This window comes from Phodopus roborovskii, unplaced genomic scaffold, assembly GCF_943737965.1.
Source record: "Phodopus roborovskii unplaced genomic scaffold, PHOROB, whole genome shotgun sequence".
NCBI classification, from domain to species: domain Eukaryota; kingdom Metazoa; phylum Chordata; class Mammalia; order Rodentia; family Cricetidae; genus Phodopus; species Phodopus roborovskii.
Window position 1 is genome coordinate 1251714 of NW_026126545.1, and position 14079 is coordinate 1265792.

The following is a 14079-nucleotide window of genomic DNA, read 5'->3' on the forward strand; positions in this document are numbered from 1 at the left end:
ATGTGGGGCATACAACAATAATATTTAAACAGTTTAAATGTGAAGAACGTGAAGATAGTTATTTATTCAAACAATTTTATGCCAACCTATGTGGGTGGAGGAAGAAAGCTACATTAATGAGAAGGAAATATGTGGAGTTTTGAGTTGATCCAGTCTAGTAGATGGTTCTGGATTATTTACCTTATAAAAGTAAACACACTTTCTCTAGACCTGCCTTTGGTAAAGGCCCTGATTCATCCCACACAGGTGTTAAGATGACTACTGATGGACTGGTCTTGCCCTTTTCCCTGTGCTCTTTACCATGCTTCCTCATGACACAGAAATGATGCTCCATCAAAATACAAATGTTATCACACTGCTTTCCATCTACAAGCCTAATGACTTTGCTCTTAGCTGTGGACCGATCTTTAAATTCCCTGTTGCAACTTCTATCAACATTTCTCCACCTAGCCAACTTTACTCTGCTTCTCAAATATTACAGGCTTTTCTCTACTTTTTTTTTTTTTTTTTTCTCCTCCGAAGCATTCTGCCAGATTTTTCTTTTAACTCATTTCAGGAAAGCCTTGCTTGAACCAGCGCTTTCCTCAGAAGTTTCCGTAGCCTTTATGTTTTCAGTAGGAGAACACAGACCAGCTATAGCTTCCCCTAAAGCAACGGGCTCCATATAAAAGCTTTTGTACCCTCCATGTTCAGCATCTGCTGGGTGCTCTGTAAATTAAGGATACCCCACTCTTCTGACCTTGGAAGGCAAGGCTGTAAAGACCAAGAAAATGGCTCGCATTTCTCATAAAAGCTGTGGGTTTCTTTTTTCTTTTTCTTTTTATAAACAGTAATTGTAGTCTTTATAAAGTATCTCCATCTTGTAATTTATTATGCTCCAAATAATAATCATAGTTAGTAAGAACTAGTTTACTGTCTATTGCAGTGTGTCAAGTCTATAAGATAGTATTTGTGAGTGTTGAGTTTGTTGCCATAAAGCTTCTCCCCATTTTCTTTCTAGATACTTCTTTAAAAATGGCGATGGTATCAGAGTTCCTCAAGCAGGCCTGGTTTATTGACAATCAAGAGCAGGAATATGCTGTAAGTATTTAAAGTATTAGGAAGTCGTTACCATGTTAAAACAGACACCAAAATGAATGAAGGAATGAATGAATGGAGATTAATTTATGTCTCTCATATACACAGCAAGCTGTAAAATCATCCAAAGGTGGTCCTGGGTCAGCAGTGAGCCCCTACCCATCCTTCAATCCATCCTCGGATGTTGCTGCCTTGCACAAAGCTATCATGGCTAAAGGTGAGTGCAAATCCACAGAAGGGTTTCCTCTTACACATTTCATAGAAACTGCTTGAATGATTATTGGGAAATAAACCTTAATGATACAACGTCTTTCTGTGGGGAGATTAAAAAGTTTTAGTAAGCTATAATGGCTTTATTTTAATATCAGTACTAGAGAGTCTGAGGTAGGAGGATTGTCATTTGAGGCCACCAAAAGAAGAAGGTGTTCTTCCTGTCAGTGCTTAGGAAATTTTGGTCTGTGATGAAATCCCTGCTGCTATAGTAGATGCCCTTACCAGCTGGTTTCTAATAGAACTCAATGCTTAAACCAATACCTGTGACCACATTTAGGGTTTGAACAAGCCTGGAATACTAGTGTCCAGAAACTATTAACTGGTTCTTCAATTTCCATTCAAATTAATGTGATGCCACTTTACATTCTTCAGCTGGCTAAGTAAGGGCCATGGCATTCATTTAGGAAACTAATGCAGTTCTCAACTTTGTTATGATGCACCTTGACCTGGATTGAATCATTTTATGGCAACTGTTGGTGACTAAGAAAATTGATATTAAAAGCCTAGATCCTTTATTTCCAGGTGTGGATGAAGCAACTATCATTGACATCCTTACCAAGCGAACCAATGCTCAGCGCCAGCAGATCAAGGCAGCATACTTGCAGGAGACGGGAAAGGTGAGGAGAATGATGAACTCAAACATTCTGTTTGCTTCTGTTTATGTTCTAGTGTGATTTTGAAGCAACTTTCCCAGCTCCTTCTGTTTTAAACACTGCTAACCTGTTATCCCTAGACAGGAATTATACTATTGTCTCCTTTGTTGCAATAGGGTCACTTTTAGCAAATTTACTCAATTCACACATGGGCCAACTGTGAAGTTTTCCAGAGGTGATGTTCTACGTTATAGGCAAAGCATCAATTTAAGGAAAAGAATTTGTTCTGATCGAAGTGCATTTTTTTGTTTGTTTTGCTAAAACTAAACATGAGCTGTTTTATGCAGACATTAAATATTTTGCACTTTCTATTTCTTGTGGCAAGTATGTACAGCTTATTTTTAACTGGGTGTAATAAGAAAACGGAAGGTCAAAGCTTTTAATTATAGTGTTTATTAGATCACTGAAAAGTGTGGAACAGCTTTGTGCTTTGAGCTCACGGAGAACACAATCTTTTAGGAAGTTTGTATTGGATGCAATACATTTCTTCTAATCCCTCTAGATTAAGAGATTGAGGCAGCCTCCTAAATATCCATCTTGCTCTCCATGGAAGGAAAGAGCTACAAAGGGGGACTGAAGTGAAAAGTGTTGCTAAGTGCATGACTGTTAGTAAATCACTCTAATCCTTTTGTTTTTCTAGCCCCTGGATGAAGTCTTGAGAAAAGCCCTTACAGGTCACCTGGAGGAGGTTGTTTTGGCTCTGCTAAAAACTCCAGCCCAGTTTGATGCAGATGAACTCCGTGCTGCCATGAAGGTAAATGCTTCCTCCCTCCCCCCAACTATAGTATTTAAGATTTGTTTTATTTGTATGCATGTCTGCATGCTCCCCCTCTACCCCTCTGCCCCCCCCCCGTGCCTGGTACTCTCAGAGGTCAAAAGAGGCCATTGGATGCTCTAGTATTGGAGTTATGGATGATTGTATGTGTGGGCGATAGGACTTGAATCTGGGTCTTCAGAATGAACTGCTGAGCCTTCTTACCAATCCCCCACATGATTCTTTATTTAAGAAGCAAAAACTGTGGAGGACAAATCTGTATGTTACTGTGATTAGGCCTTCATTATCTAATACAGGACTGTCAATCAGTTCAAATTTACTGAACAAACAAGTTCTGAATTTAATGAATCAATCGGTGGATATATGAAAAATTAAATATTAGAACTAATGTTCTTCATGCACATTAAACACACAAGTCAAATATCTAAATATTTTAATCTTCACCCCAAATACTTTACATAAACTATTTTGTTTTAGAACAATATCATATTTTTAAAAATATGGACAAAATTGATTCAATTACAGCACACTTTGTGTGGACAAAACAGGGTGATTATCTTAAAGAAAAAATTTGAATGTATTTTATTTTCTTTAAATTCAGGGGCTTGGAACAGATGAAGACACTCTCATTGAGATTTTGGCATCAAGAAATAACAGAGAAATCAGAGAAATCAACAGAGTCTACAGAGAAGGTCAGGGCCATCCTCTGAGTCCTTAAATGAACAGGACACTAGATAGAAATACTTTCTGAAAATCACCTATTGGTGGTAACTGTGTAATTTAGAAAGCCTACATTTTAAAACATTCCCTTTCTGGTTAGCCCACATCTCTGGAATGCAGGGCAAGATACCAGTGTGAAAACGCACACCCCACCCACCTGCACCTTGCACCTTAATAGAAAATATCTTCTGCAGCTAATCAGCACAAATGTCTTATAAAGTCAACTGAATTCAGAACATTGCATTTAAATTACTTTCTAAAAACATTTCTATTGTTCTGGATGGACCTACCCTGTACCTTTCATTTTGAAAAGAATGCATAATAAGAATTAATATTTCTGATCAGAACACTTCCCATTTTTTTAATCTTTTGGGAACCTTAGCTTTACCATTGAGAACATAAATGATTCAGTTCATCTTTCTCTGTGCTTGGATAGATACTTGGCATGAGTGACTATCAGTGGCTCATTGTATAGTGAAGCCTTTAGTCAAATGACTCAGTCCTCATTGCACAGGGGATAGCTGCACATCTTCAGTGATTTTTCTAGTTCCTCTGAACCGTTGGCTTTTTTGTATGTGACCTCATGCAGCATCTTTGTTTCTAACCCTCTTATCAAGCACAATGTGTAGAAACATTGCACATTGATCTCACTTTAGTACACAAGTCAAAACATGACCACATTTTCTGTAACTTTTACTCCAGTTTCTTAGATCTATTTCTTAGTAATAATAATTCAAGAGATATAATTATTAATGTGTTTGATAAAATGCAGTTTACAAAGGTATACATCCACATTTCTCCTCAACCCTGAAGATTTGGTTCAAAAATAGCTTAAGGTACTATTTTTGAATTGCTATACATTTAGTTATTTTTCCCCTAAAGCAGCATATCTTATAGCCAATTGGATGTCTGTAGACACAAGTTTTAAATAAATGTAACTCATACACCATTGAACATATTATATATCAAATATTTATAATTTTAAGGTAAATAAATAGCCAGTGTTTAAGCAAGTAACATCGTTCTTCTTTTAAATACTGTTCTATTCATCCTAGTGATTAAATTTTCACATGTTATATTTGAAAATGATTTGATAAAGTATGTTTAAACAATTCATTATTGTTAGCAAATATTTATGACTAAGTTTTTATACACAGTGTTATTCAGTTTTCTTCCATTGAACTATAGGAAATTATTTTATAGCTTAACATTTCTACTGCTCCAGTTTCTTCCTTTTCACAAAAATGTTTTGAGATAAGTTACATGCATCAATCAACTTTGTAAACTATAAGCTAATGCAAACATTGCCATTTTTCAATAGTTGACTGAAAAAATAATTTTCTCATCTTATAGAGCTAAAGAGAGATCTGGCCAAGGACATCACTTCAGATACTTCTGGAGACTTCCGGAAGGCCTTGCTTTCTCTTGCCAAGGTATGGGTTAAATGTCTTTGCAATTTATGAATAATGAAACCTTGGTTTTGTGAGCATTTTGTAAGAATGAGAATAATACTGCTTCATTGATGAATGACACTTGTATGTATTTGAGGGATTAATGTGATATATTTATGTGTGTGATGTAAAATTAGCAATATAAAAATGTTATAATCTAGTTGGTGGCGCATGCTTTTAATCCCAGCTTTTGAGTCAGGCAGATGTCTGTGAGTTGAAGGCAAGCCTGGTCTACAGAGCAAATTTCAGGATTGGCGCCAAAGCAATACAGAGAAACCCTGTCTTGAAAAAACCAAACCAAATCAAACCAAACCAAACCAAAAAACTTCATAATCTCACTTCCTACCACTCTTTCAGTGAGATATTTGAAATTTATTTTCTGGTCATTTAAAAATACCTACTATGTTTTGATTATGTTCATCCTTCTCTATGATAGTCCCACAATGTAACCCTCTTGTCTATTAGAGATTGTGCCCTTTTATTAGCATCCTCCAATCTTTTGTTTCCCACTCTACTATTTCTGGTCATCATGGGTTTTAGGAAGCACATCTAAGTGAAGTCATGCATACTTGCTTTGTTCTGTCTTGCTTTTATTTCTCTGAGCAATATTGCTTCAAATGATCCTGTTTTCACTGTTTCTCTTCAAAAGTTATGGCTGATTTTGAGAGAATTCAGTCTATTTTGTGAGTACATCCTGTAGAGTATCTTAAAATATGTTGGGTATTTTTCAGGGTGACCGCTGTGAGGATTTCAGTGTGAATCATGATTTGGCTGACACAGATGCCAGGGTAAGTAATGGAGAGACATTATCAATGAAGCAAATTTTCTTACTTTCTAGCTTCCTCAATGTGGAAGCAGATCTCAGGTCCTGTGAGAAGCCAATTGTTTCTTAGTATTCATTTCATTAGACACATTCTTGTAGCTCAGGAATCGAAAGTAAAGTCTGTTTCCAATATATTTTATTGTTTAGAAAGCCAAATATAGCTGAAAGAACAATGAGAATCTTTCTGTCTTTCCCAAGAACTATTTGGCGGAGAACACTCCAAGTTTTGGCTTTATAAGAACATAGCTATATGTAAACCCAACCCGTTGGTGGGTAGTATAAGTTGCTACAACTTGAGATCCTCTTCCTTCAGTATCTCAATTGCAGAACTAGAAATATTCACCATCATGCCCAGCTGGGAAAGGAAAGTTTTGCTATGTAAAGTGAAATCAATAAACACATTGAACATTATGTTTTAATAGAAATTGTGGAAACCTATAAAAATAATAATGATGCATAATTTCCTACAATAAAAATTATTCTTATCATTGTGAATGTGCTTTCCCTTTCCAGACTATTAGGTCTCCTTGTTGTATATTTATGGAGACTGCATGATTAATATGGCTCAGGATTATCAAAGAAATTAATATTTTAAGGTGGGTGGTGGTGGTGGTGGTACATGCCTTTAATTCTAGCACTTGGGAGGCATAGGTAGGTGAATACTCTTAAGTTTATGTCCAGCCTAGTCTACAGAGAAAGTTCTAGGACAGTCAATGCTATCAGAGAAACCTTGTTTGGAAAAACAAACAAATGGACAAATGTTTTAGAGCTAGTAGAAGACACTTGTTACAAAAAGACAGGGATTATTATTCTCATTCACAAAGGAGAAATAATTTTATTTAAATTATTACTTAAGATTATACAGATTTCAAATTTCAGAGTTGAAATTTGTGTACAGAAATTATAGCATCAAAATGACATATTCTTCAGTAGCAAATAAATGTGTGTAGAGAGGGGGAAAATATAAGACCTCAGCAGTGATTAAAGTTTTGTTTATTGATATTATTTGCTAATATTTTCTTTGAGCAATAAAAAGTAGAAAAAGGAAATCTGTCTTAAACAGTCCTTTGAGTTGTCTTTATGTACAAAATAATTTTAAAGCAATTGACTCAGCAAACAGATATTCCATATCTTCTGTTTATCATGTTTACAATGCACTTTGAGCTATACTGCTGACTTTATTGTTCTCAATTTCAAGAAGACCCAACCCCAATGATGCCTACTATGATTGTACTAAGTACAGCATAATTATTTATATAACCTTTGCTAAATATAACATTTTTGTGTGTTTGTCATTTCAGCACCTTGTTACATGTTTACTTATTCATTTCTTGATAGGCTTTGTATGAAGCTGGAGAGAGGAGAAAGGGGACAGATGCAAATGTGTTCATTACAATTCTGACTACTAGAAGCAACACTCATCTTCGCAGAGGTAACAAGAACTTAGTTTTTCTGGAATGTGTTTATGGAAGATCAAATATTCCTTATGGAGAATAAGTAAGAGGAAGGAAAGAAAGAGATCTTTCCATATCAAATGGGTGCAATGATACTGACCACTTATTGTTGTATGCCCATTTGTCAGCTTTGAACTGCTACAGTTCATATGTCTGAGAATACACTTTGTGACTTTGGAATGGGCAACATCACTTATTTTCACTAGCCCTTTTATTTTAAAATTTTGGAGTAGTCGTAACAAATATAAATAAAACATAACACATGAGAGATAAAAGAAACAAAAATATCTCTGAGAATTTAAATGAAGGAAAGAATATGTAGATGTTGCAGAAATAAGAAACAGCAAAAGAAAGTCCCCAAATTCCCAAAGATTCACAGCTAAGACTTAGGGTCTGAATCTTTGGGAAGCCAGAGTGTAAGGATAACAGAAAGTTCATTACTGCATACCAACATAGCAAGTTCTGTACTACACAAAGTGAATTTGCTATACTGAGATTAGAAAGGAAAGTACTATTAACACTGCTGCAGACATTAGTAAAGTTGTCAATTACCTGGCACACCTGATAATGGTTGGCACTTGGAATATGAATATGGAATAGATGTATTATGTGGAGTCATGTAAATAGCATTTAAAATGTCCACTGAAGTTCAATGTACCCAAGGAGCGCTTGAGTCAGTTACCCTGTATTAGGAATAAAGCTTCATGGAATGGGACTGCAGGTGGCAGGTCCCAGTCCCCACACTGGGACTTCAAGGTTATTGATTCTGCTGCTTGTGGTGGAAAGTGAGTGGATGGGGAAACAGAGACCTGTAGACGTGACTCAAAGTGAAAGTTTTATTGAGGGGGAGGTAAGAAAATAAGGGAAGGGAAAAGAGGTAAAGAGACACAGATGGGAAAAAAGAAGGGGTGAAGGAGAGATGGGAAATGTCCTGTCTGCCCTTCAGAGAAACAGCAGGGTGTGTGTGTGTGTGTGTGTGTGTGTGTGTGTGTGTGTGTGTGTGTGTGACAGAAGTGAGTGGACTCTTTTTAATTTTTTTTTTTTGAGACAGTGTTTTTCTGGAGCTTTGGAGCCTGTCCTGGAACTCAATCAGTAGACCAGGCTGGCTTCAAATTCACAGAGATCACCTGCCTCTGCCTCCCATCTGCTGGGATCAAAGGCCTGAACCACCACCATCACCCAGTAGAGTCTTTCTTTTAAAGAGCCAGGGTACATACACCTGCCATGCACAGGTGGTTGAGAGGCAGGGTCAGGTTTGCCTGGATGACAGCATCCTGATTTTGTTGACATTTACTAGAAGGCAGGCTGCTTTGCACAAAACTTAACTTCAATTTCCTATTCAGTGTTTCAGAATTACAGAAAGTACAGTGACCATGACATGAACAAAGTTCTGGATCTGGAAATGAAGGGTGACATTGAGAAATGCCTCACCGCTGTTGGTATGTAGAAGTTGCATAGGCAAAACTCTGACCTGAACTCATACACTTCATTTCACTGTTGTCCTTAACAAAAAGTAATATAAGACAAAACCCCTGTAAATATGATACACCTATGCATCTATGTTCAGGCTGAGGCAATATGTAAGACTGAAGAAGAAATAAGGATGTCTTTTTAATGCAATAGATATTTTTCAAGATATGGAGACGCAGAATATATTTTTGAGCAACTTTTTATAGAGCAATGCACCAAGCAGGCCACACCACCTCAGCCACTGTGAATGCTTATCAAGAGCAGCACATTCCAGTTCTGGTGTAACAATTTGTTCAGTCTTGAGCAAGTCCTGAATGATCTAATCTAGTGGTTACATGTCTCCCAGGGACATAGTCTGCTTCTGCAGGCCGGGGTTCTGAATTCCTAAGACGCTCTGATGGGTATCAGTCCTGCTGTTCACACATCTCACTTTGAGTAGCAAGATAAAGTCAGGACACTACAAATATGTGCTAGTATTTGGCTTGGGCAGCTGCTTTATATTGTCAGTGGCTGTGCTGCCTTGTCAAGTGTTTGTAAACATGATTGAGTATTTGAGTGCCTGGCATTTACACTAGTTTCCCCATACCGACAGAGAGGATGGTATTATATTCCGGTTAGAGTCACTACTGAATATTGACAAGGGAAAGAATACTGATAACCACCTTGTAAAAAGTGATTCTGCCTTCTAATAAAGCAAACATCCCCTATTAGGCAGGAGGGCTAGAACCCTTTTTGTAGTTATTTCGTATTTATCCAGTATGTATCTTTATTTTGCGATGAATACTTCAACAGAAATTTGTCTCTTACAGTGAAATGTGCCACAAGCACCCCAGCTTTCTTTGCTGAGAAACTTTACGAAGCCATGAAGGTAAGGCTCTACTTATAAGCTTTGCTCAGAGGAGAAATTATCTGTAGATAGAGGAGCAGGGAACCTAATCGTGCTCAAAAATCACAATACATATCTTCAAAGAAAATTATGCTTTATTCAACTTGAGGGTTGAAACATGTATTAGAATAAACTAGATGGATTTGGTATATTTTTGAAAAGGTATGTGTAAATATGATTATGAAGTGAGTTAGCAAGAAATTTATAGATGATTTAGAATTTTCTTAAAACCTGAATCACCAGGAAGAGTGGTACACTTCTCCATTTAGTATGCTACACTAATGATCCACTTCAACCAAGGCTGTAAGCTTTATACTTTTGTCTTCCTAATTATCCTAATTAGGCTATCTTTCAAGCAACAGGCTAATGGCGACCTTTTAAGACATCATCATTCTGTATTTAAAGAAGTAGAAGTTGGTATTGAGATGCATTAAGATTTTTCTGGCAAGGGGGTTACCATAGTGGACATTGCCCCAGCACTTATATTTTGAGATCTCAAGACAATAATTATGAAGTGATCTTTCCTTTGTAACCCATGTATAACGAAGCCATAAGAAAGAGAGAGACGAAAAGAGTTAACAATTTAAATAGTATTGGCGAGCTTCTGTGAAAGGATAGGCATGATCCCAATGCTTGTCAGTGGAGACAGACACCACAGGTCTAGTTAAATAGTAATCAATCCTCTCTGTGTGTGATATTCAGATAAGTAGTGACAAATATCTGCTATGAAAAAGGAACATGTGCCCAAAATATCGGAGGTCAATATAGCATTTTTCTGATCTAATCTAAAACCTTAAGTGTGGGCCAAAGGGATGACTCAGCATATTAAAGCAGTTGCTATCAAGCCCGATGACCTGAATCCAATCCCTGGCACCCACATGGTTGAAGGAGAGGACCAACTCCTGAAAATTATTCTCTGATGTCCTCACGAACACTCTGCCTTGTGTATCCATAAACATACTCATGAGTGTATACACAGAGATAACTACAATAAATAAGACATGAGAAAATGCAATAAAAACTTAAAAACTTGAGGTTTAAGTAAGAGTAAGGTGTAAGTAGGTGAGTGGGGAGGAAGAAGATAAGGGGGAATAAAGCAGGGGTGACTCAAGAGAGGAAAGGGAAAGGGGCATACACTTGGAACTGAAAGCACAATGGATTATTTTGAGACAGCATTAGCTTGGCAGTCAAGTGGCTGTAGAGTTGTGGAGGACATTGTATGCCCTGAGAAGATAGTTAGTTCATTGTAAGAGAAATGGGAGACCACTGAGATGTTTATAGTAGATACGTTAAATTTATTATTTCAGAAAAAACCATTTTGCTATTATTGGATAGTTCAGATGATACAGCAAAGAATGGATTGTGGTAAGCCAGTTAGTAAGCTGTAGAAACCCTTTTTCACAAGCTGGGAGTTGGTGGAAAATGCCTTTAATCCCAGAGGTTGGGAGGCAGAGGCAGAGGCAGGCAGATCTTTGTGAGTTCAAGGCCAGCCTGGTCTACAGAGGTACTAAAACTATACAGAGAAATCCTGTCTCGAAAAAACAAAACAAAACAACAACAAAAAACAAAAACAAAATTCTTTACACCTTCTACTAATATAACTCCTGGTCTCTTCTTTCATTGCCACTGTTTCTCTCTCTCTCTCTCTCTCTCTCCCTCTCTCTCCCTCCCTCCCTCTCTCTCCCTGTTATAGAGAGGAAGATGGAGGAGAGGGAAAAGAGGAGAGCATATAGGGTTCATTTTCTCTATGTAGCATGTGTGGAAGGTAAATGGAACTCCCTTTGAAAAACCAGTCTTCAGCGGGATGTTTCTTTCCTACATGTAATAAAACCACGGTCTGTCTGTACAGGGAGCTGGAACTCGCCATAAGGCATTGATCAGGATTATGGTCTCCCGTTCTGAAATAGACATGAATGAAATCAAAGCATTTTACCTGAAGAAGTATGGAATCTCTCTTTGCCAAGCCATCCTGGTAAGTTGTGCTTTTCAATAATGGCATCTCCACAAAAGATATAGTTCCTTGTGCAACATTTCCCAAGAACAGAGGTGATGTGGTGTATTATAGCTGTACATTGTATATATAAGATTAACTCTGATTTTTAGGGTGAATGATTCATAAATAAATTAACATAGTTAAATCTAGTCTGGCAAAGAACTAAGTGTATTTTTGCAGCACAGAGATGTTTATTTTAGTCTTTGTACATAAACAGTCCTGGAATATTGCAGAATTCTTACAAGTACTGATACACATCATGATTTATTTTATATTAAAACTTATGGTTGGAAATTTGGTAGTAAAATTAAATTCTAGTGTTTTACTTGTTATTAAATAGTTTCCTATGTGAAACATTTAAAATGTATTTCAAGTCATATTATTAGATTGTCGGAAAATAACACAAAGAACTGAAGGGGGTTGATCCTATTGAAAGATAATTATTTAAATTCATATTATTTGTATTTGACAAGTAAAACATATGAAGAACAAATGAGAAAATTACAGGCCCATAGTTTTCACTCCTTCTGTTGAGTGACTCATATATTTCCTCATATACAATGTTTCAAATAATTATATGATATATTGATACTTAGAAATACTTGTTGTAATATACAATTAGTTCAGGGTAGACTTTGTTCTGATTCTTCAAAACTGTTTATTCATCTCTGCAGTATGTTTAATTTATATTTTTTTGAAGGTGGCTATAACATACACTGTAAAGTATGGCTTGCCTTTAGCTGACTCTACAAACATCATGCTTCTTCTTGAATATCTCATATTCATCATGGTTTTGCTCCATGTCAAATTTACTCTCTTTTTTAACCAACAGGATGAAACCAAAGGAGACTATGAAAAGATCTTGGTGGCCCTTTGTGGTGGGAACTAGATGTCCCTGCTGCTCTGAAGCACTGAGATGAGAACATCCCTTAGCGGCTGCTTTCCCTCTATTGCAGACTTAAGTAGGAGGATTGCTTTTAGCAGATAACAAGCTAATTACCCACTTTGAATAACAGATGAATAAGTTTTACATCATACCTCTGTACAATAAATACTTGTTTTATCATGTTTATCCCAAATTATAAATCCCTGTAAGCAAGTTACTTTGTTAGCATTCCTGGGAAGTAAGTTTATGGAGACTAAAATAAAACAATTTTATAAGACAATTGGTGTATGATCAGCTCTAATAGTTTGATTTTCTTTGTGTGTGTGCGTGTGCGTGTGCGTGTGCGTGTGCGTGTGTGTGTGTGTGTGTGTGTGTGTGTGTGTTTAAAATCAAATGGCTTAATTTAACAAAGAAGAAGAGAAGTCAGTTTTCCCCTTGTGAAGATGATTTTAGACATGGAATCACAAAGTTATACCAGAAAGCATTTCCAGATAACCCAACAATTTTCTCAAAGTAGGAGGATAAAAAAATAAACTTACAGAAACAATGACCTTTCTGAATACCAATATCAAGCATACTGAGAAAAGTGTTGTGGAAGCAGGCCAATTCATAAAAACATCTAACCTAACCAGAGTGATAGGATATGTCTTTCTGTAGGCTGTGAATATGTGTTTTTTTGGGGGGGAGGTATGCATGTTTTAGTGTGATATGATGACAGTAGTGATTATAAATAAAAAGTAAATGAGAATATCAGCATCCAGAATCAAAAATACCCTCAGTAAGAATTAGAACCTATAGGTGCCACTGCTAGGGGTGATGTCACCTTCTTTTTTTTTTATATATATATATATATAATTTTTTATTTGATTTTATATAACAAAGTCCAATTAAATGAAAACAAACATTTATACACAATATTTGGGAATTTGGGTGTCGTTCTTTCCAAACTACTTCCTGCTGATAAGGGGCGCTGTCTTGGGGGATTCAAAGAAGATTCAGATATCCTAGCTGTAGTCTGTAGGGCTGTTTTGTCCAGCTGTTTGGAATGTTGGATCAGCTTGTACTCTGTTTCAGGCGGTCTGGCGTGATCAAACCACATTAGTCTGGAAGGAATCCACATCTTTTCATTTTCTGTGGAAACAAAAATAGAAATCCTTTTCCCCAGTAACTTGTTCTTCAACTTAAATTTTGGAGTCAAAGCATTTTTTTTTTTTTTTTTTTAAATTTATTATTTTACATGTCGATCCCAGTTCGCTCTCCCTCCCTCCCTCCCTCCCCTCCAGTCATCCCTCTCTCCTTCCCTCCCTTTTACCCTCTCTGCCCTCTCAATGCACTCTAAACACCCTTCCCTCCCAACCCCCCACCCCAATACCATATGTAGGGTAATGCCATCCAGTTGGGGTCATGTAGATCTGACAGGTCCTGTGAAGTAGGGACTAGGGCTTCTCTCCTATCTCTAGAATAAGGCAGTTATCCCTCCATGGGGGATATGTTTGCAAAGTCCTTTTGTGCACCAGGGATACATCCTGGCTCCACTGCCTGAGGTCTCTTTGACTGCTCAGACCTTCTGGCTGAGACCCATAATTCAGGGGGGCCTGAGTCAGTCCCATGCTGGCTT

The 14079-nt window shown here is 37.0% G+C and overlaps 1 protein-coding gene across 1 annotated transcript; it reads left to right on the forward strand.

The window, feature by feature from the left end:
* The first annotated feature begins 948 nt into the window (after window positions 1–948).
* On the forward strand, window positions 949–12741 carry Anxa1 (annexin A1). Its single transcript, XM_051200162.1, has 12 exons — window positions 949–1080; window positions 1186–1294; window positions 1873–1967; window positions 2644–2757; window positions 3380–3470; window positions 4852–4931; window positions 5681–5737; window positions 7111–7204; window positions 8570–8665; window positions 9506–9564; window positions 11432–11554; window positions 12408–12741. Exons 1-12 carry the CDS (start codon window positions 1015–1017, stop codon window positions 12462–12464), a joined length of 1041 nt encoding a protein of 346 aa, XP_051056119.1. The 5' UTR covers window positions 949–1014; the 3' UTR covers window positions 12465–12741.
* The last annotated feature ends 1338 nt before the right edge of the window (window positions 12742–14079 follow it).

Excerpts from the sequence above, each read along its gene's own strand:
- Anxa1 (XM_051200162.1), top strand. The coding sequence starts at position 1,015 with ATGGCGATGGTATCAGAGTTCCTCAAGCAGGCCTGGTTTATTGACAAT. Across the intron at positions 4,932-5,680 it reads CCTTGCTTTCTCTTGCCAAG|GGTGACCGCTGTGAGGATTT; the intron begins GTATGGGTTAAA and ends GGTATTTTTCAG. Across the intron at positions 8,666-9,505 it reads GAAATGCCTCACCGCTGTTG|TGAAATGTGCCACAAGCACC; the intron begins GTATGTAGAAGT and ends TGTCTCTTACAG.